At 41.3% G+C, this 26,904-nt stretch overlaps 2 protein-coding genes across 5 annotated transcripts; one reads left to right on the top strand and one right to left on the bottom strand.

The window, feature by feature from the left end:
* Window positions 1-70: 70 nt before the first annotated feature.
* Window positions 71-25,002, bottom strand: TRMT10A (tRNA methyltransferase 10A). Of its 4 annotated transcripts, none has more exons than XM_075149600.1 (8): window positions 24,879-25,002; window positions 23,179-23,480; window positions 21,986-22,148; window positions 20,010-20,081; window positions 19,457-19,531; window positions 18,321-18,470; window positions 17,034-17,139; window positions 71-132 (listed from the first exon to the last, which is right to left on the bottom strand). In XM_075149600.1, exons 2-8 carry the CDS (start codon window positions 23,451-23,453, stop codon window positions 86-88), a joined length of 888 nt encoding a protein of 295 aa, XP_075005701.1. In that variant the 5' UTR covers window positions 23,454-23,480; window positions 24,879-25,002; the 3' UTR covers window positions 71-85. The 4 variants fall into 4 exon arrangements, with proteins under 4 accessions (XP_075005701.1, XP_075005700.1, XP_075005698.1 ...); XM_075149599.1 differs by lacking the exon at window positions 71-132 and adding an exon at window positions 11,659-13,420; XM_075149597.1 differs by lacking the exon at window positions 71-132 and adding an exon at window positions 11,659-13,446.
* C4H4orf17 (chromosome 4 C4orf17 homolog) lies at window positions 307-7,218 on the top strand. Its single transcript, XM_075148211.1, has 8 exons — window positions 307-325; window positions 2,135-2,341; window positions 2,938-2,993; window positions 4,426-4,590; window positions 5,114-5,195; window positions 5,611-5,767; window positions 6,065-6,108; window positions 6,989-7,218. Exons 1-8 carry the CDS (start codon window positions 307-309, stop codon window positions 7,216-7,218), a joined length of 960 nt encoding a protein of 319 aa, XP_075004312.1.
* Window positions 25,003-26,904: the final 1,902 nt, after the last annotated feature.

Here is a 26,904-nt window from a genome sequence, read left to right on the forward strand (position 1 = left end):
TATATGGAAGAGGTAAAAATAACAAGAAAAAGAGCAACTGAAGTTTCTGCTACCTTTCAGTCAATGTGAGTTCATGTTCTTTACTTCACCTCCAGCGTTTGGCCTGGCGATCAGCGGAAGAGCCAACCTGCTCTGCAGAAAGACACTCCGCAAGAGAGTAAGAAAGGTTACACAACAAATACCAATTTCAAGTCAGTGTATGAATCTCAATCCAACCACAACATGTGGAAGCACAGCCAGCGTTACTCTCAGTCTAGCTGCTCAGGGGGAAAGTACTACTTCTCCAGGAATGCTCCCCATCCTAGGATGGTCTGTCACATACAAGGTAAGAGTTGTTGAGGGACCATATAGATAGCCTGGACAACTGCCCTGGCAAGCACAAAGAGAAATGCAAGTGTAACATGATCTTTTTCCAAAAGTACCCACTGTTCCCATTTCCTGTTTCTGTCCAAGAGAAGCATTTCATCAAAAAAAGCCGTTGCCTTCATTTCAATCCACTAAGCATCTTTACCTGTCCTCAGCAATGAATAATCTCAGGTTGGTAACATAAAAGTTAGCAGCACTAAATTCTTTACAAGGTACAACTGAAACTATTTTACCAAGACAACTGTCTGGGATTTCTTTTAAGCTAAAATAATTCCTTTCAAGCTAAAATAATTTCTTCCTCTTTCCTTCTGTGCTCACAAATGTACTGTAAATGCCAGAGACAGGTTGTCACAATCTTTTTCTCTATTTCACTCTCACCTAAATAATTCTTGTACCTTTCCAGAAGCAACATATTACACAATGCAGCTTTTAATAAGAGTAACCTGGTGCTCTAAAAATACTGTGCTGCTCTGCTGTGTGCTAAATCTAGCTGTGATTAGTCTGCCTACACTTGAAAGGAATACAGTCAAAATCAGTGTGCCATCTGCATCAGCAGAAGAAATAATACTTCTAGGGATAGGCTTCTGTTTCAGAAGCTGACCCTGTATGTTTGCACAAAGACATCTTTCTGGCAGCGGCTGAAAGACAATTGCTGATACATGGCCAGATTTACTGCAGAAGGCACAGAAGGGTCATGAAGAGAAAAAAAAATCTCTGCCAAGTTCTTTGGGGACTGTTAGAATAAGTAGGTATTGCATCAGGATTGGTATTGGTAGTTGATGAGTCTGTGATACAACTTTTGTAATAAGGAATGAAGGGTGATGCAGGACAAAATCAGTTCTGAATAAAACTGAATTTCTTGCATCTCGGAAGGGATGCCTTTGAAGAAACAAAGCAAGACTCCTCCTTTCAGATTGACCACCCAGTTATAATTACACAATTCTGCATGTCTGTGTGAGCATATATATATATATATATGTATATATATAAAATCAACCTAAAGTAAAAATATAGAACACATAAAAAACAAAGTATGTATTTGTGTGTGTAACTCTCTCTTTTTCTAGAACCTGGTAAAAACCACAAGTTGACCACAGCCAGCAAAGACCAAAGTCTTACATGGCTCAGCCAGATTAATTTGGTGGATATCTTTGTACTCTCAGCAGAATAATATTTAGCTGTAATTACTTTCTGCCTAATATTTGCTTATGTCAGATACTAAACAGAATCAAGGTTCTGAAAATCCTCATCAACTACTTAATAGCACTGCTTCTTTGCCATGTTAAATCCAGTTTGACTTATGTTGATAAAAATAGTAGTTGTTTATAAAATCCTTGTACCCTGGCTAACAAAGGAGGATTCTAGTTCTTCATTAAATGCTGCGACTCTCATTGAAAACCACAAGCTTTTTAAGAGAGGCAGAAGAATGATACTTCTCTCCTGATTGGCATTGCTAAATGAGTGTGCTTTACCCTACCTGGCCACTCTCCAGATTTTATCTGGAACATCATCACTGTTCAGGGAGTGGTTGATCACACCGTCCTCTGCAACAGACTGCTTACGGCCCTCTGCCATCAATTCAAATATGACAAGTTTATTCACTGTTTACACACCATTCCATTAGCCCTGTATTATTACATATAAATTTCAGGTTTGATACCTCTGTTTTCCATTCTTCCAGCACAGACTCTCCTTGGAGATCACCTGCTAAGTTAACTGCACATGTTTATTGTAGTAAAGACTGTATCCTTTGTTTTTTTTCGCACAGGATTAAACAACGCTCCAGTCTGTGTTGTAAGAAGCAGCTTTTCAAGAGAACACCCACCTACTGGCAACACAGTCATCCCCAAGCAAGAAGCTGATCAAGAATATGGGCTAACTGGGAATGCCACAAGCAACACATCTGCCAATTGCTACCTTCCAAAGCTCAAGGGTTGCATGCGAAGGGAGCTAGGCACTTCACAGTCCGTGACACGTGAGTAGAGGCACCAAACTGCCGTATTATACAGCAGCAGAAGAGGAACCTGAGCTATTAAAGGTGCAGCTGGGTCTCAGCCAGGGCACTGTGTGATCACAGCTCAGGTCCAGGGAAAGGAAACATAAGGCAATGAATGCACATTTGAAAGGCAATTATTTCTTCCCTTCTATGTGTGTTAATCACCACATCTTAAAAGATTTCTCCTCGCTAATTAATCTTGCATCTTTATAGCTTTTAGAGATTATGTGTTCACTAGACATCTAATAATTTCACAATCATCAGCAATTATTCCATCCGTAAGCAACATTCTGCAGCAGTGGTTACACAGCACTATAAGCATGCATCCATGAAATACACTTTCCAGAATTTTCTTCAGATTTCTCAGACATCTCAGCAAATAATTGCATTAATGTATTATGTGAAGTAGTAAAAACAAACAAAAAAGGAAAGAAATACATCCCCTTAGAGATATCTAAAATATGGCTTGTGCATTTTTGTAATTAAAAATGCCCCCCTGCCCCGATATAACATAAGGTGTATCTTATGGCCTTTATTTTTCAACTTGAGAAAACACTCTGCCTGTTGATTTCCAGAAGGACACGCAGATGTTCCTGAAAGGATTCAAAATAACCCTACTTCATCTGAAAAGGTAAGGGGAAAAAAGACACAGTTTTCTATTTCGGCACTCTCTCTCTCATTTCTCAACACTGTAACTGAAGTCTCAGACTGCTAAGGAGGACACCGCGGAACTAAAAAGAGGGACGTGAGGATCCCACGTGTAGAACACAAGAGCTTGGGAGGGAGATGGTGTGATAGGGTGATAACTAAGTAGGATGATAACTAAGCTATAACTGTATCACTTTCAGCTCCGTAATGTCACTGTGCTCTGCTAGCAAGAAAAATGGTCAAATCAAATGAAGATGGGAATAAAATTCATTTTGTCTCAAACTGCTGGGGAAAAAACGTCATACTATACAACAAACAAGCACAGGAAAAAGCCTCCTCCCCTCACAACACAAAGATTCTTTAGATTACTTACTGCCAACAGTTTTATTTTTGCTGATACTCTTTTGTAGAAGCAGCACGCTGGGGTTTAGATCCAACTTTGCAGCTGTGTTCATAAATTCCAGTAAAAGATTCTTTCTGCAATAACTCTTTAGTCTCAAGCTGCAGGCTATCTAATACTCATCTCCTCTGTTGCAACTGTACGAGAGCTGAGGGCTAAGTGATTATTCCATTTCAAACAGTATCACAAGGAGGATTGCACATTCTTGAATGGGAATGCAAGTGTTGCTTGGGAATGCAGGGGTACTGGATAGCAGAGGGCACTACGAAGACGTTTTGCAGTAAAGATGCTAAAAATAAGGACTCACTTTTCTCCTAAGTTTTCTATTTTAACTGGGGGCGTGGGGGTCTGTCTAAATGTTGCTGTTTGGTTCCTGAACTGGGTATAGTAAAGACCATGCTTTATTTTTACTGTTCACTTATACATGCAGAACACAGTTCTTCAAACTGTATTTACTGTGGTTTGGCTGCAAAATAACTACATAGTGGACAGATACTGCTATATAGCCACACTCAGAAACTACTGTTTCTTAATAGCTGTTAACTGCCTTTTGCTTTTCCTCTGCACTTACAAACAGAACCTTCTGCCAATCCCATTTTGATTCCTGGGACTCTAATAGACTGGTGAAGCCTGCACACGGAGAAATGAAGAGTAGTGGCTCAGCAGCACACTACAAACCCATGATAGAAAAGCAAACAAACCACAGAGGTCCAGATTTAATCCCTTCCTCACCTGATTTCCATCAGTAGTTCACTTTCATTCCCATCCAGTGTTACGCATTATGCCATGGATATCTGTTATTATTCTTGGTGACTGTATATTAGAAGCTGTAATAATTAACCTATGCAATTAACCTATAGGTGGTCATATTCAACCGAATAATAGTTTTAGATGTGTTTTCTGCTGCACACTCTTGCTGGGGACTAGTGTTAGCCACGTACTTCAAATTGCCTTTAATTGCTGCTTAAATGGAGTCAAGCCATTCCTTTACATATTGTTTGCTATTTTGGAAAAGCTTTTGAAAAAACAATTCCAAGCCTCTGCACAACCTGCAAACAGACAGGAAATCCACGCTGCACCTCTCACCCAGCCTTCCTCTCCATTCGTCAACTTGCATTACGGTCCTTGCATCCAGGAGAATGTAAATTCTGACCTGAGCTATCTGGATCAGGAAATAAAGGTAAGACATGAGTGCTACAGTATATGGCTTCCTATGATGTTACACATTTTTATTTCTCTTGAGGACGGTGTGGGACTTTATTGGTCAGATTTCCCTCCCCCCGCCGCCCCAGTGTGGAGTCTACTGACTTTTGGATGTAGCATTTACTCTTGAGTTGCTTTCACCTAACTGGAAGTTGCTATTGGCAGTCACTGGGGGAGCAATGCAGCTGGCACATGGGCTGAGACTTGTTCTCTAAAAGCAGCCTGCAAATATTACATGTCACACGCAAGGGGCTTTATATGGAGTAAATACTGCCTAGGATTTCCTTTCTGTTTCTCTGAAGCGCTGTGTACACAGCACTCGCTCAACGTCACCTTTTGCAGACTGGTGTCCTTAGCTCACACTATGGCAAAACTGATGGGACATCTTAGGCTAGGCAATTTGCACAGCTGTAAAACTGCACGCTCACACAGCACACATGCAAAAACTGTCATGAATCAGCTTCTCTTCCTTCATGGTAACTATCCTGTACATCTTCCAGGTGCTGGAAAAACTCAGCAAAATTTTGCAGACAGATTCGCTTACCGAGATCCAAAAATGGTTCACAAGGGCAAGTAACAAAGGTAACACACATATGCATCTGCACCCCTTTCTGAAAAGCACGCGCTCTTGTACATTCACATAAAACCCTGAAATTCTCATAGACCTGAACTGAGTGGGGTTGCTGAGGTGGAAGGAATAGGATCCAGTGAAGTGTCCTTGGCCCAGCTGTGGCTGTGCTGAGCAGTAAGGTGATACTACACAGAAATTAGTCACTCAGACCTCAGCGCACTCAGGTTTGGTGCAGGGTGGGAAAACGTGCTCTCTCAGTGGGGCTCTGGGCTGCTGTGGGCTGGGGGAAGGCAGAAAGCAAATGACGTGTCTCTCGTGTCCTTAAGCCTTTTGAAAATGAGGTAAGGGGACTCCTGAATTCACCCCTAAACATCCAGATCAGCAAGTGGGAACTTTAATAAAATTTCTGCTACCTTCACATTTCAGAGAAAGACTTCGTGTCCAGTCTGATCTATTCAGAACCGACTGACAAAGGCGTGCTGAATTCTAAGGAAGGTACAGCAGAGAACATGAATAGCCTGAGTCTGCTAAAGCCTCTCCCTCCTCTTCAGAGAGGTCCAGAAGGGGAAATGAATCAGTCCAGGTAAAATCTGCAGTGAGGTTGCTAGGATTAGGGATAAGCTAAACCTCATAACCAGAAATTTTTGTTTTCTCCTCCTGTGAAAAATGCAAATTTGTGATTGAAGTTTATCATGCACAGCCTTAATCAAAAATGCTCCTAACTACAAACAACCCCACACTCTTTGATACAAATTTAGTTATTACAGGAACATCACAAAGTTTTAGGAGCACTTGAAACCCCTTTGAGAAAAACCTCCTGTATACTGCAGTGCACAGTTTATACAATTGTAAAGTTAGACATTCTTTCTTTTTCACTCAGGTCTTCGGCTAAAGAATCAGTGGCAAGTCGATACACGAAACAGGGTAAGTAATGGAAATTATAGATGTTAAGACACTATATGTCTAGGATGCTAGTCACCAAATAGCACAGGGACTGTGAATATTCAGAAGCTCTAACTTTTGTCCAAATTAGAATCATAGAATTCAGTGACAATATGAGAAATGACATTTAATTTTTACGTTCTCTCAGAGCTAGATACCCAAGACCCTCTATTCTTGCGGCCACTCAATTGGTTTCTCTTGATACGACACTCATGTAAATCTTCTCCTAACTCAGAAATACAGCAAGGTGAGGGACGTGTACAACTGCATCTGCCTCTTGCTAGAAAGAACATAGCAGCAAGAGGTGCTGATTTTACCTCTTCACTAAAATCTGCTCCTGTAAGTTATACATTAGCTGAAACTCCTGCCAACGAACTTTGGGATTTGCCCTCATCTAACATCTCTCCCTCACTCTTTGCAGGCTAAATCAGGCTTTCTCAGACTTTTTCAGCTACCAAAGCCCACTTTTGCATCTTCTACCCAGTCAGGGCAAGCCAACAATACTGGCACTCCCGAGAAACACCACTATCACCTCTTTGTGTCCCTTCTGAAGCACACAGAGGCAACAAAAGTCAGTCCCACAGTACGTTATCATTTTAACAAAGCAATTCATGCCAGCTCTAATGCTACCACCATTTACTATTGTGTGTAACTCTACTGGAGGAGTGGGTAAAGAGTAATCTTACGTAAAAACAAGAAGGAAAAAGGAGAAACCTCCAAAGCAACAAACTCTGCTTTTCAAAGTGGTGTCCAAGGAGGCTTCTTTGCTGAAGAGTGGATGTGCTTCTATATTCTCAGCTGCGTATGGAACAAAGCCAAATCCTAAGCCTAGCCTGATAATATACAGCTTTCTTTTTCACAGTGTTTTCCAGAAAGGGAGAAAGAATGCCTTTTGCTTTCAACACTGAGAAACAGAGGTCCAGCACAAGCAGACACACTGTTCCCAGGGAAGAAGTGCAACTGAGAAAGTCCTATGGAAACAAGAGACCGTCCTGCCTTCACACCCTATCAGAATTCTCACCTGTGCCACGGCCACCCCCAAGCAACAGATACCCCCTTTCCAGTGGAGGCCCCCTTATTCAGAGCCGCTGAAGAGTCTCCCAGTCACTTTCACATATAGAAATATGTAATCTTAGCATTTATATTATAAAGATATTTGTTCAGACTCCCTGTTAAAACAATTTTATGCTCATTATATCTAGTCCTCAAGCGATTCAACCAAACCATGCTGCATAGGTACACGAGAAGTGAGCTAAATGAAAAAAAGCACAGAGGCAACACTTTTTGGCATCAGATTCATCTTTTTGCGTGACTCAGCCAGGCCTGCACAAAGAGCAGGTCTTGTGTGCAGATTTGATTCTACGGTCACAGACATACTGGGGTAAGAAGAGGGGCACACACACATTATCTGCAGAGATGCACATCAAGCCCTAGGCACTGGGAAAAAAAAAAAGACGCTGGATTTTCGAAATCTGGCCTGCAGAGTGACTGCAGATGTCTGTCTCACAGCAGGCTAGAATTTGCTTCCATAGCTCTCATTATTAGCGGAGAAGCATCACAAATTGTAGTATCCAATGGGGAGGGATGGGACGCAGACAGGACGGGACGACACCAAACAAACATTAAAACCACCATGCAAACCTCAAGCCATTGAAATAGAGGCCAACAATGACAGAAACGTATCTGGCCCTTTTTTCAGGCCTTGTGAGTGAACTGTGAAAGCAGAAGAGTTGGGGTTTATCTGTTTTAAACATAACTCTGTCAATTCATTCTCACAAAACCAAAGAAAGGTGATAAATCAACCCTACTTCCATTTATTTTCCAGAGCAAGATTATTCAGTGCAGACAGGCTCATTCAAAACATGTTTGAGGCTGTTGGAGGGGGAAGGAGAGAAATCTTGTTAGCACAGCATTAAGGAAAGAGGAGCTTAGCTCAGAGCAGAGCTCAGTGTACTTCTTCCAAAAGCCCCTGCCTTCACTTCAAATCATGTCTACTGTAGTAACAACTACCACCTCCATTCCCATTTCCCACTGCAGGAGAGAGGTATGCTAAGACCTGGGGGACAATCTCAGCTCTGATTTCTCTTGGTGCTCACTCACTGCTGCACATGCCCAGCCATGGCAGAGCACCGGATGAAGCAGGCTAGTGGGCATGAAGTAACCTGTAGCTGCAAATCAATGAACAGAGTATTTGTGAATGGCCAGCAGAAGGCTGATCACCCAGAGCAGTCATTACTCAGTTCCTCTTGCCAATTCAGACCACAGATGCAGAAACTCATTTGTACAAAATTATTTAAATGGGTATCAGTTTCCCAGATATGTAATTCTGTACAGCTGTGCAAGAGTATGAGCCTGCAGGCTGTGGTAAATGAGAGCGGAACTTCGAGCGGGAGAGGAGATGGCAGTGCTTTGAAACTTCCCTTATGTCTTAGGTATAAACACTACAAAGTCAGTTGGAAACCAAACCGGAAACCAAGTGAACTGGAAACCAAACAGCAGGGTTGAGTGACCACACACTGATTGAGCTGTGGTAATGACTTATTGAATGGGCCGGATACTTGACCAAATGCTTTTGGGCCATACTCAGATTGCCTTAATTCCATATAAATCTCTCTCCTGAGTGTTTCTTATCAGCTATCTCTCAGCATCATGCTGCCTTAGCTGAACCTGAAAAACTTAATTACATCTCAGAGGCCACAAAGGCTCACTACTGAACAGAATCAAAATGAAAGCAACCATGTTAACACAGTCTTTCAACAGCACGGTTACATTTCCTCCACGAAGCTGCAGGTTACTGAGCAAACATATTAGAGCCAGAAGGGCAATAGTTTGCAAGCATAGTTACAATCAATTGCATCTTTTCAGTCATTTCCCTTCCCAAATCATCTGTTACTGTATTTGCTAGATGTCTGAAAACAAAGCTCCCTCAAGGGCACTTCACCCACCCTAGTAGGAAAGGAAGAACAAGGTTATGTTCAGTGTGTGAACCTGAAGATCAGAATTAAAGTCACTTATGTTGGGAAGTGTCTCAGATACATAGTAACCTGTCAATCCAGCCTTAACTTTGCCATTCCCCAATACAAATGTTGCCTAGTCAAGTTTTCATCCTAAGCTTAAGTTGTGCATGTGTCCTCCGATGCCTTCCTTGATCCCACCTGCCTGCTTTATCAGTGACCTGGATTCTCCAGCAGGAGAAGCTGAAGCAGATTCTTATAATCACGTCAGGATGCAGCAGGGATGGAGAAACTCTTAAGACTATTCTGGCGAGGCAGCTGCATTTCTATGTACTCTAATAAAACTAGATACCCCATCTTCTGAACTATCACTTTCCCTACCCCCAACAGCTGGGAGTCTGCAGCCTTTAGGATCTGTCTGCTGTTGCTGAGAAGGTTCAGATAGTACACCAATTTAAATGGTCATGCATCCATGTCAAGCACTTCTAAATGCTTCGTGAAGCGCTCAGGTTGCAAACCAATATTCCTCTGCAAGTATTTATTTCTATCCTTCTTCAGAGAGGTTATCCTGTCACTGCAGATCTGGCCTATTCAATAAATATGTAAAATCTTTGCATTGTGCAGTGAACACAGAAATAAGTATGAGTTACACATTTTGTCATGATAACTAAATACGGGCAAGTTTTCAGAGCTTTCAGAAAAAAACCAAAGAGTTGAGCTCAGGCAGCTGTGCTGCCATTTAAAACAATTTCGTTAAGTAGTTAAGAAAAAGAATAAAATGCATTAGAATAACATTGACTGTTATCAACTCTATAACTTATTCACTGTAGGTAAGTAAAATAACACTTTAGTTCTATCTGACAACGGCAGGAAGCCAGAAGAAACAAACTAACAGCGTCCTCCAAAGAAAATAAATCATGTCACACATCTGGTGTGCACAACTTAATCAGGGTGAACTGTCTTCCCCAATCTGTCTCCCACCAGTTTAATATTAAACAACAAGAAAAAATACGTAACAGATATTCCCTGCATCAAGATAAGAAGAGATTAAAAATACTGAAAAGCTGAATGCCAGATGCAGGATGCCTAGAGGCCCCTCACTACAATTAAATGAACTTGAAAGCCACACTCAGACTCCCATGATTTCTCAGAAATCCCACAGTACAAATTTCTGGCCACCTGACAGTTTTCAAACAGTTGCCCATTGCTGCAGAGGTAGAGGTACTACTTGGGAAGTCCATGCCCTGCTTCACAGAAGTAGCCAGGGACACTCAGGGGTTAAAAAAAAAAGGACACAGCATGTGAAATGCATCACAGCATGTATTTCAGGATCAGCGTGAAATACAGCACAACACCAAGACCACTCAGGATGCTTTTCCCAGGGATGCCAGCAAATGGCCATCCTACCAGCCTCCACTTTCACACTGCAAAAAGATGCTGGAAAGACAGGAGGACTACCTTCCTGGTCTGTCATGAGGAGTTGTGACATCATGGCAGGGACTGGAGGTGTCACAAATAGCACAAGCCCTCTTGCTTTTACAAGCTACTCTCTCAGACTCTCTCACAAACAGATTTCAGTTTCTCACACTTGATCTGATGCTGGGGTGATTTTCATGTGCTCCAACCAATTCATCTGTTTTCACCAATAACTTTACATTGAATTCATTGCAAGAATGGCACTTCAGGGCTTCTTGAACCATCACTTCTCCCTGAGGACTTCTGCATAGCTGCAGCCTGCAGCCTGAAAGTGAAGCACCACTTTACTCTAGTACAATCGTGTCTAGTGCTGATGATTCCACCAACAAACAGCCAAGCATCTAAAGCATTTAGAAAAGGGTTAGAAATCTCATCAGTCCACCAAGAACAGCCTTTTCTAGACAGCTGCAGAACTGTAGGATACTGAAAGGCTGAGGATGGCACCAGAAGTCAGAGGGCTGCGCCCATCAAAACCCCAATCTACTCTTGCTTACTGCTCCATCTCACCAGTTAACACATCCCAAGGACAGCATCATGTAGAGACAGCTCATGACAACAGGCAAGAACTTCAGCTTAGTATGACCTGATTAGGTTAGCACAAATAGAGAAAAGGTAAACAGCAGCAATGGCAATTACTGGCTAAGGCACCAGTGAGGATAGGAAGACCAGGTGATTGAGACAAGCAATACGTATGAACAGGCAACAGCTAGTCACCAAGCTGCTGTGACATTGTGGAGTTAGCACTGGGAGCCCTCTAAGAGCAGCATGCCAGATCATCTTTTTCTTCTGTCTATTTCTGCTTAGACAGGTAAGCTTCAGATTTGCAACTGCTTAATTTAAAAACACGTGCATGCAGATGGGTGTGTGCATTTACCTAATTTCACTGGTGAAGATGTAAGACAGGACGTGTTTTAAGCTGCAACACACTTCCTTCACATCACAAAAATGGTTTTTCAGCAAAACAATTCCATAAGAATTTTGGACCCTTTCCAAACGTCTCCAAAGTCCCCAGTTTGCCTATGTGACCTGCTCTTGCACTCTCAAGCTGAGTAAATGTGACACGTGTATGAAATGGTCTTAAGAAAACCTTAGAGAGACTGAAGAGTCTTAAATCAGGTTTAATAGGTGCTATGTGCATTAACACGCAGAACCTCAGCTGTAAAGATGTAACTCCTTGTAATTTTACTGCTTTACACATGTATATCAGAGAATCAGTGTAATATATGGTGGGTATATTTATGCTGCACTTTTTGTTAAGAAATAAAAACAGCAATGCTTTTATGAAAAAGCTGATCCAGTTTCTGGAACAAAAGCAATCACATTTTTGTAAAGCTTAACAAAAAAACCCACATGACTTGAGCAACAAACCACAATCCATACTTTTAACAGAAGAAACTTTTCTACGGTTATTTAAAAAGCATAGAGAGAAGTGCTGCACTGAGTGTATAAAATCATAACCGGTTGGTTACCAACCTTTTACAGACCATAGGGATTAAAAGCAATAATAACAGAGGGAGAAATATAAATGGATACAAACTAAATCATACTTGGATCAGGCCTCTGATTCCAGCCCAGCAAAGATGAACAGTTACGATGACGTGTTCTTACGCTCTTCAGTCGACCTATGTGAAAACTGCATTTGTTCAGAAACTGCAGCTACCTGGCTAGCCCCTACAGAAGAAAGGGAAGGGGCAGGCTCACAGGGGTGAAGTGAAGCCACACTTCCAAGGTGTCCATTTCAGTACTCTGCAAAAGCACTTAAGTCAGTTAGAAATAAGCCGAATCAGAACTTCCAGCCAAGACTGAGACTATGACTTTTTTTTTTTAAAAGGAAAAATATTTGACAAACAATACAATACGTACAGGATCATGTCATAAAATAGGTATACTGAAACTGAGTGACTTGTAAGAATGAGTTGCTGTCTCCTGGTATTGTTCTGAGACCATGTGATAAATTTTGCTAAGAGGATCAAGAAGTAATCAAAAGTGGTTGTGTCCCCTCAACTCAACGTGCACCACGTGCCAACCAAGGCACACAATTTGCACTTGCGCAAACTGAAGTATAAGCACTGGTTTAACCCAATGCTCGTATTTCATCTATTGACCCCAGCTAACTAAACACAGTATATAAATCAGTGTGGCTCAGCTGATAAAGGCAGTTCGGCTGCTTGTGATTGTCTGTTGAGATGCTCAGGAAAATTAGAATTTTTGTTTGTTTGTTTTGAGTGTTCATGCACACTTTGCAACAGGCACTAGCGGTACAGGTTTTGAGGTCACAGGAACGCTTGTCATTCACTGCTTTTAAGAAAACTTAGAGCAGACATGGAGAAAAATGCATACATTAAAATAGTAACTACTAATGCTTTTGGGTAATACATGCAACTTGGCATGTGTAAAAAAATAATATTTAAAAAAAATAAAATTAAATAGCTTCCTTGGGAAACAAAATAAATTCTGCATTTGCCATTAATTTTTTTTTTTAAAAGCTATTAATATGGAAGTTTCAGGGTAAAAAACTGCATTTATTTTTACCCTTCATGTCCAGAAACAGCTCTGGGCCAACTATGGAACTACCGAGCATTGAGACAATTCAGTATCACAAGGGCAGCAGCTGGTCTTTGGAGTGTAACTACTTCACATCCCAGTTTTATCCCATGAACTGCCTGTCTCATCTTTCCCATCGTCTCATTCTGAAGCCTAGTTGCTGTCCGAATCATTGTCTTCATCTTCTTTTCCAGACGTAGCATGTTTGGACGAATCATTGGCTTCTCCCAAAGGTACAGCCCCTTTTCGCTGTGGCAAGACACTGAAAAAGGCCTCCTTCCAGTCTCTCTTCTCCAGGTATGCAAGGATGATCTCAAACACTGCAATGCCAAGAAAGACCACAGCTCTTTTACAGGGAGATAAGTGAACTGCTGATAGGAACACAACCCCAAATCCATCTTTACAGAGGTTTACATGCATTCAGTTGTGGCATCTTCAGAGTAAAGCTGATGAAGTACAGGCAGAAGCAGACAAAGCAATTCTGCTACTGCTGCAGTCTAAAGCCAAGCACACTTTGAGTCTCCAGTTGTAAGACAGTTACTACAGCAGTGCTTTTCTGCAGCGGCTCCAGTTTGAATTCATTTCTCTCAGGGACAGAGAGAAATGTCCCCTCAGTACTTCAGGACTCACCCATACCTTCTATACAGGCACTAATACCTCCCCATGTTTGACAGGAATACTGCTGTGAATGCACTTCAACAATGACTCTGTCCCTTCCCTAACATAGGGACAGCCCAAAGTCTTCCTAAAACCTGCTATAATTAGCTTTCTCTTTCATTTCCATCTGAGCTTAAGGCAAAAAATCCTTATTAGTCTCCAATTCTGTGACCCTTTCTTGCTGTTTCTATTATGCTAACCATACAGCCACCCTATTCCTCCTGTTTCCACTCCCAAAACTTTCCCTGATTGACAATAGCTCCAAATTGCATTATATGCAAAATTCATCGGCAAATTCTTACTTAGAAAAATGCCAGGCTACCCAAAAAACCTCTCAACACAGATTGTGGCTCGGCAGCAGCACGGAAGGCAGGAGGAGGCCCTATGGCTGGTGAGTAAGCCAGACTTGGATGTCAAATCTGCCACAGAAAGGTGGCTCCTCAAGTTTGGGACTACAGGAATAGTGCTAACACCGCTGGAGAATGCCAATTTCAAAGAATGCACCCAGCACAAGTTCTCGATGCCAAGCGACAGCACATGAGAAAGGATCAAAGGAGCTGTGGAGGGGAAAAAAAAAAATCTTCCAGAGAGTTAGGCAGGCATTCAGAAAGGGAGGAGCAGCATGGATCTCCTACTCACTGAGAGTCAAGTTACAGAAAAGTGTCACATTTACTAGAAATTTCCTGGATCCAGGTTTACTGGTCAGCCAGCTGCTCTCTGTGACACTGATATTGAAGAGTTGGCCATTTTACTAAGCAGGTTATTCACCTGAAATGTACTGTGAAGGTATGAGCTCTCAAAGGACTATATTAATATCACTGTAAGTTACTGCAGAAAGCATCTATGCCAAAAATGCTGGCTTAAGAGACAAGAAGAGTATAAGGAGCACGTTTCTTCTCCTTTGTTTTGGAACTTCCTTTATCTGCACAGTAAAAACAGACCTGATGGAAAAAGAGTGACTTCCACAGGAGAACAGAGGCTTCTATGATGGGTTGCAATAGCAACAAAAATATTATGTAAGGACAGAAAAAGGCAGTGGGAACAGTTGGTGGACATCATTGTAGACTGGAATGGAGCAATACGGTCCCTGTAATATACATTACAAAGTATTAGCCTTGGGATACAAACCTGGACAGAAGGAAACAAACCCTCTCAGCTACACTTGCAGTTGTGTTTTGCTATATAGTGTTTTACACAGATCTCAAATCTTCAAAGTTTTAAAATTCCAGATGGAGTTAAAAAAAATAAGTCTCATCTTACACCTTGTCAGTTTTCTAGCATCAAATATTTCACACATACATGTGTTCCTCATGCCATTTTAACATGGCAATGCAGGCACTGAACTGCCTGTGGAACTATATGGAGACTTGATCCCAAGAGAGAAGGATTATAAATAAATAAATAAGTAAAAAGCAACAAGTGAATTCCGCTGTTAACGACGCCGTCAATCTCCCACCACTTGAGGGCCCATTTAATTAAAGCATTTCAAAGACTGGCAAGGTAGTTCATAAAGAGTTTCTTCTTCTACAGGACTTTCCAAATTCACACCTATCAAAAGTAGTTCCATAGGGACCAGGCAGGTCCCACAGTCTCATCTGGTGAGACCCGTACTGTACTCCACTAGCTTCAGATTCTGCACCAAGGGTGGGAACCCAGAGGCCAGAATAACCAAATCAGAACAGAAAGGGTGAGCAATTACACAGTTACACAAAGCAGTGATGTGGATGTATTCACAGCAAAATACAAAAACTTCAGTGCAAATATCCTTCTCACCTACACAAAATTTATAACATAAGACTTGAGAGGCGGCTTGATTCTGTCCACCTTACTCATGACAAGTAGCATCTCCTGTGAAAGCTGTCTTTTTGGATTTAGGTTGTAAGCTATTAGGGTTAGAATATACACCAGAGCCTTAATTACTACTGTTAAAGGTACCTCTACTTCTGGTGGTGGTGGAGTTGTGTTTATTTTCCTGTCCAAAAACCTTAAGCAAAATACTGCTATAGTATAATCTTTACCTTAAAGAGGGTCTGTGTTTAAGAGCTTTTCAGCTGCAATTTGAAAATGTTTTAGAACGGCAAGGGAAGACAAGCTCATGCAAAATGAAATCTTGGCAACTAAACTGCAGTGGAATCAGTGCCAAAAAGTCTGGCACAAGAAACATGCACAAGACCATAACGCAGATAAATGAAAGCCTCAATGTAAACAATTCAATTTATACCCAGTGCTCAAACATGTAGAAGACAGCCTCCAGAAATATTGACGCTAGAGGTCAGTATAAGATTATTGCAGAAAAACTCCAGTAGAAAGCTACAGCTATCATAACTTTTGATGAATAACACATAAAGTGCTATTCTTGTCTATATAAAGCAACATTTAAAGATCAAGTTTTAGAAGCATGTAAAATCTTACAAATACATGGGGCTTGATAATTTTTAATTCCAGTGCTATACTATGTTCTCCTCCACATTTAAATAATCTTTATTATCATGCAAATACACACCTCATCAATCAATGGCATTTTAAGAAAATAAAATTATCACCGAGCAATGTGTTACATAATAAAATAAACTTCAAATAAAGCAAGGTAAGGTAAAATAAAAGAACCTGAAGTGGAGCAAAATAAAGACACACCATGTCAAAAATTTCCATAAAGGTCTGAGTAGGCTCCATTTTGCATGTATTTTTGTTCAATGACACTGAAAGATAATCTAATAATAAAACTGAAAGTTTAAAAGGAGTGGGATTCAAGACTTGGTCAAGCAATTGTATACTTCAATCAGGACCAGGAAATCAGGTAAAAATACAGTTATGAAAGCTCAGCAGATGGAGTACTGCTGATACCAAATGAGGCGAGTCTACAGGCACCTAAGCAGTTACTGCTGAACAAAGCTGTCCAAAGAGGAGAAAACATCACATATATTTATCCTCGGTTAAAATACATGGGATAGTTTTCAACATTTTACTCATTTATACATTAAGCCTGGAAACAAGACCAGGATGGTAAGAATGCCAAAATTACTCACAGGACAAGTCAACAGAATAGGAGGTGCACTTCTAAGTGGCTAAGACACCATCCTTTACATTTAACCATACCTAAAATATTTAAAGGTCAGGGCAATTACTGCACCCCAAAGGCAACTAGATTCAAGAAATAGCAACATAATAAAATAAGAATTGGGTATCTGCACTACAATGCATATTTCGAGGGTTCAAATTCTGAATATCGCAGGTATATTCTATAATAGTGTCATCATTTTGTGATTTAAAACTTACCATGATTGACAGCTAACACTTTCCGACTGTTCATCTTGACAAAGTTTCCAAGCGGGAGCTGTGCATGACCAATTCCCTGCTCTACAGCTTTTTTGTACGTAATTCCCTGTGGGAAAGACACCAAAACAACTGGACTGAGAATCACCGTTTCAGATCAGCCCATACAGATTACTACAAGTACCATTTTCCAGCAAGAGTTTTGCCAGTGCTGCCATGATCTTGCTTTAGAAGATATTTACAAAAACAAACTTACCCTGGTTAGACAGTACCTGCTTCAAGGGCTACTTCTGGAAAACTTACTACATTGAATATATGTTACACTGTGATGTATGGTCAAAAGGATCCTAAATAAAACTTGTTCATGCAGCTGCAGCTCTAGAATGTGTCAGCCATAGCCTGTTTTAAAGGTGAGTTTATGCTTAAATACAAAGTTATTCAGATTGCAGTAACAGGGTATTTTTTGAGAGGAAGAGTAAATGATAAAGAAATTTTGTTTGCTTTTTTAAACATGGCAACTCCTGTGCCCAAGATGGGCAAAAAAAACCCTTTAAAATTGTGTAAACACTTTATACCATAATGACTATATAAAGGATCTGCTTTAGCTCCCTCCTAGCCTTTAACTGTGGACTAACTGCTTTAGTATCATTTGGTAAGGCTTAAGATCCATCCCTTTTTTTAGCATCACATTGAAATATTAAACACGTCACCAAAAATTACATAGGAGTGCCTTTGAAGAAAAGCAATAACAGTGCTTTAATTTCCCAGCTGAATTCTCTATGATATTCGAGGTCCACACAGCACGATCCCACGTACAGGTATGGAACCAGACCCCTGAGGCATGTGTGTTACTTAGCCAAGTTCTCCTGACAAGCAAACTTATTAAAAAAGGACATCCAAGATTCAAGTGCTGTTCTTCATCTATATTTGGGCACATGCCCATACAAGCGTGCACGCACACACACACAAGTGCATGAACAGAAACCAAACCCTTCTGTCTGAAAATATGGCCCTCAGTAAGCTGAGCAGTGTTATTAATTCCATTCCTATATTTACAATGAAAAGATAAAATTCTAAACAGCGCAGCATGTCTGCAGTCTGGAACAGAAGCCACTGCTACCACCACAAGTTTTTTTTTCCCATTTCTTCAAAATTTTTTTGAAGTAAGTCTTTTTTGAAGAAGTTTTCTTGTTATTTATTTTTGTTAGTTCACATGTGAACAGCATTAATGTCAAATAAGTTGCCAAAAAAAAAAAAAGCAAGCTGTAGAGAAACGGACCCACAGTTTACCTTGTGGTGATTGTGATCCACCAGTCCTCCAATCACATAGGCTTTCTTCTCATCAAGCTCACTGAGAACGTCCGGGGAATCTGAGGTAAGATATACTAGGTCTTCTTTCTTTATTAGCTCACTATAGTGCTCTGTTCTAATTTGGATATCCTCAAAAAAAGGTAGTTAAAAGTAAGTTACATTCAACTGACGAATTGCTGGGCAAGCTTACAGAACCAATATGGAACCAGAAAAAATAAATCCAATAGTACGCAGTCATTCCACATCCCTCATTCATGTTTAAGTACGTAGCACAGTGCAGACTGACTTCTGCATAAATAATCCACAGTCCCTACAGCACTGACTTGTAAAAATCATCAGGAAATTTTCTGAAACCCCAGAAGAACTTTACAAATCCATAAGTTCTTGTGATGCCCTTCAAATGTTACCATATTTCTCCTAGGGATCCAAATAATTTTCAAGTCTACCCTTCTAAGAGAAGTGGAACCATAAGTAGATGCTTAGTTAACATTACTTGTTTGGTAAGAGAGGTTTATGCTACACGTTGGCAAAGCAGCTATCACACAAGACATGCTGAAAGTAAAACTGTTTTTATTTACACAAAGTGCTCTTCATTTGAAGTTGCTGGAATACTGGTTTAATAGGGAGTCGCAAAGAAAACCACGAGTTTGACCATAAGACAAGCTACTTCTCTAAAGAACACTTCAATGTTGAGAGGCAACATAATGGAAGTGAACGTGCACACAAGAGAATCACATCATGACTTCAAAGTTTCATTTTTCGCCAAGAAAAAAAGAGCACTGTCAAGACAGACAACTGTCAGAACTGCCTAAATCAAGTAGTCCTGCTTAGTCTATCAGAGAATGTAATCTGTTCAATAAAAACAGGTGAAAACGGATGTGTGTGGAGTTTTTCAAGCAAAAATCAAATCTAGATTCAAGATAAGCGATCTTTGGCTTCTTTAAGTTAAATTAATTAAAAGCACAAAGAGCCACAATATTTCTAATACGCTATTGCTCTGATGTCTTAGAAAAACCCATGTGGAAAAAGCACAGGTCCTTCACAACTAACAACCTAGTTAGCAACTATAATCAAGATTTCTTCTTCTCTTTTTACAGAAATAGTCAATTATTCACCTTCCAGTTCACCCATCCTTTGTCATTTTCATTCATGTTGCTCTTCAACTGTCCCCCATGGCTGGTCAAGTAGAACTTCGAAAAGAACAAGAGGTACAAAATGCTGAAATGTTACTATGCTTATCTGTTTCCTCTCTGTACAACCCTTTTTCTACCCTTAACTATTAGCTAAAACTCTTAATTATTTTTTAGCTGAAAGTGGTACTAAGATCATATTCATGTTAGTGACACACTTAAAAGACCAATACGCACTTACAGTCACTTTTTTTTTCCCCCCAATCTGTCACAGATAAAACTGAGTATCAACAGTATTTTAGTGGCACACCAGCATCTAGCACTTTTCATCTGCATGCACATACTTTTTCATATATATGGGGATTTTTATAACATGTGGGTTGAAAATTAATCTATTACAATAGAAGTAATTTTCTTAGTAAAAAGAGGGAGCTTAAGGTTTTTTTCTACAACAGTTATCACCACTTGGGTCACAGCTGCCTTTCTCATATGCTTTGTACATGGCAATACAGTCAATGCTCAGTTTGTTTAAACATACCTGCACAGGATGAAAAGCTTTGCGGTTTTCTGCATAACATCTCTGAATTTGCTTGTGAAGCTTCTTAACATCCTGTATACAACACAATTTGTTTTTACATAGTCCTTCAGACAGACCACCACAAAATGCTTTACCATGAGCCAGTCAGAAGCTAAAGAGAGAAAAAGGAAGCTTTTAACTGGCAAAAGTGACTACTGAGAGAGTGTGGATGTCAGACCCTGAGAGAAAAAACAGCCACTGTGAAGGGATTATGCTGACAAGGAAACACACACATCTTCCACAAAAGTGTATTTAGACACCTCTATGCATGTGCTTGATTTGCATTATTCTAGGAAACAAACAAAACAAATGAACAAAAATCACTGAGATTTAATTGTATGTAATAACATACTCAAAATTAATCTGAGGAATCAAGCAGATTTATCACTGTGACAATACTCAGTCTTTCACCCATGGGAAAACCCTGAGAATATACAGTTTATATTTAAGAAAATTAAATATGCATAATTAACCTGAAGAAGCCCAGGACAATGCAAAGAATATAGGGGCTGGCTCCAGCATTTTGACCTGACAATTTGGATAACAGTTAACTAGTACTACTTAAAATGCAGCAAACTTAATTTTTAGCCAATTATCTTTTTTGTAAGCTACATTACATAGCTTTATTCTCAGTGCCCCAAAAGCAGTGCTTTGTAAATATAACTGATTCCCATTTTAAAATGAAACATCATTATATTGCTTTGATCATGTACTGCTTTGAGAATGTTTTGATATCTCCAAAAGATTTCAAGTAAACTAGACTTTATCACTATAATATTGCAATGCAAGTTTTTATAGACACTAGAGAAAGCATCTAATTAGCCCCATTGCTTAAGGCCACAACTATCTTCACTTACAGTGCTTCACCTTTTCTAAACATCTGCAGAAGTGCCAGGTTTTATATCAGGCTCTGCCTGACCAAGGAAGGAAACGTGTTTTACAAAGGACGAAGCTCAGAAGGAAACGCCCAGCCAGCATCTCCGAAACTATCAAGGAGGTCCTCTGGTCTCTTCTAGAGCACTGCTGAAGGGCTCCTCAGGGAACCAAGTTCCAAAACGCCAACGGGAGCTTCCCCAAAATTTTGCGGTGAGCGGCACTAGCCTCTATTAGTGCTATACATGCTTTGCATTACACTCAACGAGCAGCCAGATGGGCTTTGCAAAAGCTTGAATTCAAGCAGTATTGCAGGGCAGTGAAGTCCCTGGCAGAGGCAGAACGGCTCAGGGTAACAGGGAGGGGAGAGGTCTGCCTCAGAAACCGAAGGCTGCACTCTTACAGGAGGCTGCAGATTAACACACTCTTCTCGTAGAGTTAAAGCTGTTTTGATCTCAAAACACCACACCAAGCATCTTGACCACTGGTTAGGTATCATGCTGATCTTTCACATATTTACCTATCCTGCGAACATCTCACCCGTTCTTTCATCCATTCTAAAATTTTAGAGACGGGCTGAACAGTGCCCTCCTGTCCCAACTGCCTCTTGTGTGACTGAGAGAAAAAGCTCAGTATCCTCATAACACTCAAAATTCTCATTTCCACAAATACTTACTAACACAGTTGGGAGCCTCAGGTCCACTTTGAAAGAGAAAGTAACTGGATGTGGCATTTGCAGCCCCTCTAGCAAAACCATTTTGAGGCAGAACTGCATCTAACTTCATGGTGAACATGAGACACAAACTGTTTCTATATTCCTGTTTTTGGAATCAAACCAACTTACTGCATCTCCATGAAGGCAAACAAAATCTTTGGCAAGCTTATATAAAGGTATATGCCAAACCCTAAAAAATTCAGCAACTGACGTAAGCAGGTCTGGGAGTCATCACAATCTTAAACATGCTAACTGTCCTCTGAAAGCTGCTCTCCAGTTTTTGTGCTCTGACATTGCATCAACGCTGTCACCTTTCAACATTTGTATGTGATGGGTAAGTTTCTTTTACCTTTAGCACCATCAAGTCATCAAAGCTGCAGTCCACAATGAGGCGAAGCGTACTAGGAACAACTTCCCTTCGCATACGCTTTCTGTCATTCCCTTCGTTATTGAAGTCCAATTTTGACTGACGTTCTAGTTTTCTCTTCTGGCGTTTTTCTTTTCGTTTCTGCCTAAATAAACAAACAAAGAAATAAATCTTCAAAAAGCGCTGCCAAATCTGCTGAGGTACGTGTTATGCACATAAATGCATACTTCTATGATCAAGGTGGTTGTCCCATGACTGTAGTAGTTTAAACTAATCCTGTTGCTTGCATTTGTGCTAGGCTGATACCAGCATGAAACATACATCCTGTCTTTGCAAAGTTCTGTATATACCTACAAAAACAGACATCTTACACAAATTCAATGAAGTCAATAGTGGGAGTCTCATGGATTTAAGGGTACTCTGAGTCAAGTTTCATAACAGAAACAACCAAAAAGATTGCCAAAATTGCAGTATCAGAATCAGAATGTGAAAGGCAATTTACCTGCTGTTTTACTGAACAGTTTTTCAAAAGGCTTCTGATGCAATTGTTTCTTCCCTCTGTTCCACTGATGGGAGCATATCAAATTTCAGAGACAGCAACTTTAACAGCCACTGTCTCGGGAAGGAACACTTTGCATTCAGCAGGACAAGGATAAACCACAATCAGCCCATCTGCAGACACGCTTTCTCTCAACAACAGAATAATACAGAAGCTCATCATCTTCCAAAACTATTTTAACAGATTATAAGTCAATATAACTTAAAGCACAGCATTTCATGTGTCAGAAGAAATTTTTTTATTCATTGTCTTTGTAAGATTCACCAAGTCTGACAGCACCAGGGAAAGAGTGCACAGCCCATTCAGAAAGGAACAAGGCCACGCGTTATTTCTCCCTTCTGACAAACCAAAACCATGCAAGTTTGAATCCCTCCTGATATCCTCTTCAAGTTGAGGAACACTTCTAGCATGAAGAGAGGATGCTTACCTTTATAGCTTCTTCATATGCAAATGGAATAGCCTGTGACTACTACTGCTTTAGACCTGCCGTGGGAGAAAACTGGTTCAACTGCCTTGATTTGCCAAAGCAATCTACACACAAATTCTACTGACACATCATTATTATTAGCGCTAAATACTACACATGATCCCAGGAAAGCTATTTTGCAAACCATACCTCCGTAGATCTTTCTGTTCTTCCCACTGTTTCTGCTTCAATAGCTTCTTCCTTTGCCTCTTGGACATGGGCTCAGGGCATTCTTCCTTGTCTGAGCCTGCCTCCCGTCTCTCTACTGGATTGTCACTTGACTTCACCTTTCCTTCCACATCAGGAACTTCAGGGGACATGGTACTTTCCATTGGCACCTCTGGACCTTCTGTTGGCATTTCTGACGACATTAGCTTTTGGCCAGGTTTACTGACTTGTTTCTCAACACATGATAAATATTTCATTAAAAGCAAGCTTTTCCCTCACCAATTCTGTGAGAAACAAAACAATAGTTTGAGTGTTATTAACAAGAAGTTCAATTACAACAAATATCACTTTACACCTATTATAAACCTGAATAAAGAAAAAATAATAAGTAAGAGGTGGCCTTTTTTTGTTTAAAGCTAGGTCAGTGCCTCTGCAAACAGTAACATATAAAATACTAGAGAGATTATAACCTGTATTCAGATCATATCTCAAACTCTGCCTCCTGCTACATCTGCAGCTATTCAACAGTTTCCAATTAAAAACTTCATGAAAACACAACTGCCTACAAGTAGGGAATCATACTGGATTAAACATAAAAGAAAAAACATTAGCAGTACTATTATGTGTACACAAACTATTCTCAAATACAGAAAAAAGTAAAGAGGTATCTTGAAGTATAACTATGGCAGCATGTTAGGAAAATATAACTTTAAAGAGACTAAAGCCATTTTGGGGGAAAAAAAAGTATGAACAAGATGTACCCCTTCAAAATTAATTTTTATTTCTTCTGAGAACCAAAGACACTGGCCAACCACTGATGCTGGCCACTGTCAGTGGACAAAACACAGCAAGTAAGAGGATGAACAGACTAAACTGTTACTCAGCAAAACATTCTGCGTTCAAATCAATTACAATTATACCCCCTCCTTTTCAATGGCAAGTACTATTTTTTCATGCTAGTAGCTCCCCTGTGCTCAACAGCCGCATAGTTTTCCAAAGATGATTACTTCACTGGAGAACACTGCATCTACAGAGCCAACATGCAGAAAAAACAATCCCTGGCTTCTTCAGCAACAGAAGAGCCAGAAAACATACAAAACACCAGAAAACCAGAAGTGTTTTAGCTAACATGCCCTGATCTCCCTATCTGGAGGTGTTAAGACACAAGGCCTAGGGAGTTGAGATGCTCCTGGGTGCCAAACAGCATGACCTCGCATGGCACAGGTGCGTCTGCAACCACCACAGTGCGCACGCCCCACAGATACTGAGTTCTATACATACATCTGTGTATGTACATATAGACACATGTACATATACACACATACATCTCTATATATACATGTATCTATGTATACACACATTATATATATAGAAACACACGCATTATTTCTGCTCACGCGCTGAAATACCTCATAACTCAATAGGACCAGCCACCCCCGCCCACAAGGGCCCGGGGGGAACCGTGACCTCCCCCACAGGCGGCAGCGACAGCCGGGCGTTACAGGCGGCGGCGTGGAGAGCGGGGTCACGCTCCCCAGGCCGTTGGGAGGCGGCCATTTTCCCCTCCTTCCCTCTGAGGAAACCCCAGCCTGAACCTCAGCCTGAACCCCAGCTCCCCCCCCGCCCCGGTACACCAAGGGATAACGGACGCGCGGGGGAGGGGGTGGGGGTGTGCAACGTACCCGCGAGCCGCCCCACGCGCAAGGCCGGGGGTGGGGAGGGGGCGGGTGGAGGAGGAGGTGCAACCGCCCCCGACACACCCGCGCGCAGGCGCGCGCGCCTCCCCGCCCGCCACGACTTCAAATCCCGGCGAGCAATGGGCGGCGGTCACGTGCCCGTAACGGACAACGGCCGCGGCGGCTGAGGGGAAGCGGCACGATACGCGCATGTGGAATGTGACGCCCCTCTCCTGCCCAGAGGCCGGCCGGTAGCCGGGGCGGGACCCGTCCCGTCCCTGCCGGTTGTGCAGGCCGGCGGGGGGCCGCTCTCGTCCCGGTCCCGGTAGGCACCGGGGGTTTACACTAATTCTGGGTCCGCTCTGGTTTCACCTGGAACAGCTTCCAGTCAAATAAAACAAGAAAAAGCCACAACTGTAACAAATGCACTTGAAGATCAGTCACGGTTTGGGTGGATTTCCCATTTTTGCATCGTTGCTTACAATGGACACCGACAAGCCGAGGTTGGCTGCCAGTGACTGCTGCTGCCGACCCTGCCGTGGCGGCAGAGCGGGTGAGGGTGGCCGTAGGTGCCATGGCCAGACTTCAGGGGCCTTTACGGCCTGACCTTGCAGGCGGGTACACAGATGAGCCGTTTGCTTTGAAATCAGCCGGAGTACGGGCTGGCCGGCTAATGCTCCTGCTCCGGATCATGAGGAAAGCTGTGCTTTTCCTCCCTCATGGCTGCGGTGGCTCCATGGGATTAAGAGGAGCGAAAAGTAAGAAAACCTTATTTTTATCTGATGGTTTTGATGACACTACTGAGTTCACGCAGGGGCCAGTGAAGTATTTTTAAGTGGTGACATTCCTCAGAGCAGATTTCTAGCTCCAAAGGTCCCCCAGCAATGCCGTGTTCCCTCTCCCCCCTAAAAAGGGGTACGTGCCTTCATGCTTCATATTTTTAAAGGCCACCGCCAATTAGCTTTTTAAACGCTAGTGGCAATACTCAGTGAAGGGCGATGTTCTTTTGCCTTCAGATAACTTCATGAAAGAATGCTGCCCTGGTACAGGAGTCGGTTCTGGAGACCGGGATTATAATATATGAGAAAAATATATTTTGGGCAGCCTAAGTATGTAGATATCTGTTCACCCCTGGTTAAGGAGGCACACAAAGTTAGCAAACATACGAGTGTGTGCTACCATAATACCCTTTTCATCTGCATTAATGTTTATCTCAAGTTTCATTGGTTCCCGATATACACACATTTTCAGTTTTAGTGCTGGTTTCAGGTTTACTATGGCTATGTTAAAGTCACAAAACTGTATGGTGTCACTATAGCAAGACACTGACCTTTAACTGCTGTTCATATTTAATATTTGCTGTAATATTTGATTTCATTTGTGATTCCTATTCCCTGCGTTACTTTAAAAATAGCTAGATTTGCATTTGCTTTTGCTAGCATCTATTTAAAACCTCACTCGTGTTACTATTAATATCTAGCTTTACACACCAGCATCACGCAAGTCCAAATGTGCCACTGTCCCTATGAAGAATCCTTCATTTTCCTTTGGTCATTAAAAGGCTGCAGATCAGTTACTGATAGAAGCCCATTTGCTTGCTTGCTTTTTTTAAAAAAGCAAAAAGGCATCTAACAAATTCACATAATATTCAGATATGCTTTTTCTTAGAATGAAGAAACTGCTTATGCATTTTGATTTATAAATCTGGTTTTCTCATATTGCCCTTTCTAAAATGGCAGTATTGCTAATCCAGGCCCCTACAGGGTAATGCAATGTTTTCTGAAGTCTGCCAAGTGCCAAGTGGTGACAAAGCAAAATGAAGACCTGAACAATTGCAAATATTGAGAAAGAGCTGTCTAACTGAATTTCATTATTTTGATAGAGCCATAACATGACTTTTCAAGATGCTCATTCGAATGGTGAGTTCCCCCCAGCAACAGACAAACTAAACACCCCACAGTTTAAAACTGCATGTCAAAGCATTTTGTACAAACAGCACTGCGGGTCAAGAGGCAGAGCATGGAGAGAGGAG

The sequence above is a fragment of the Calonectris borealis genome, chromosome 4 (assembly GCF_964195595.1).
Source record: "Calonectris borealis chromosome 4, bCalBor7.hap1.2, whole genome shotgun sequence".
NCBI classification, from domain to species: domain Eukaryota; kingdom Metazoa; phylum Chordata; class Aves; order Procellariiformes; family Procellariidae; genus Calonectris; species Calonectris borealis.

Excerpts from the sequence above, each read along its gene's own strand:
- C4H4orf17 (XM_075148211.1), top strand. Across the intron at positions 2,342-2,937 it reads CACTTCACAGTCCGTGACAC|AAGGACACGCAGATGTTCCT; the intron begins GTGAGTAGAGGC and ends GTTGATTTCCAG. Across the intron at positions 4,591-5,113 it reads ATCTGGATCAGGAAATAAAG|GTGCTGGAAAAACTCAGCAA; the intron begins GTAAGACATGAG and ends TACATCTTCCAG.
- TRMT10A (XM_075149597.1), bottom strand. The coding sequence starts at position 23,453 with ATGAAATATTTATCATGTGTTGAGAAACAAGTCAGTAAACCTGGCCAA. Across the intron at positions 22,149-23,178 it reads GAACAGAAAGATCTACGGAG|GCAGAAACGAAAAGAAAAAC; the intron begins GTATGGTTTGCA and ends TTGTTTATTTAG. Across the intron at positions 19,532-20,009 it reads AAGCTTTTCATCCTGTGCAG|TTCTACTTGACCAGCCATGG; the intron begins GTATGTTTAAAC and ends TTCTTTTCGAAG.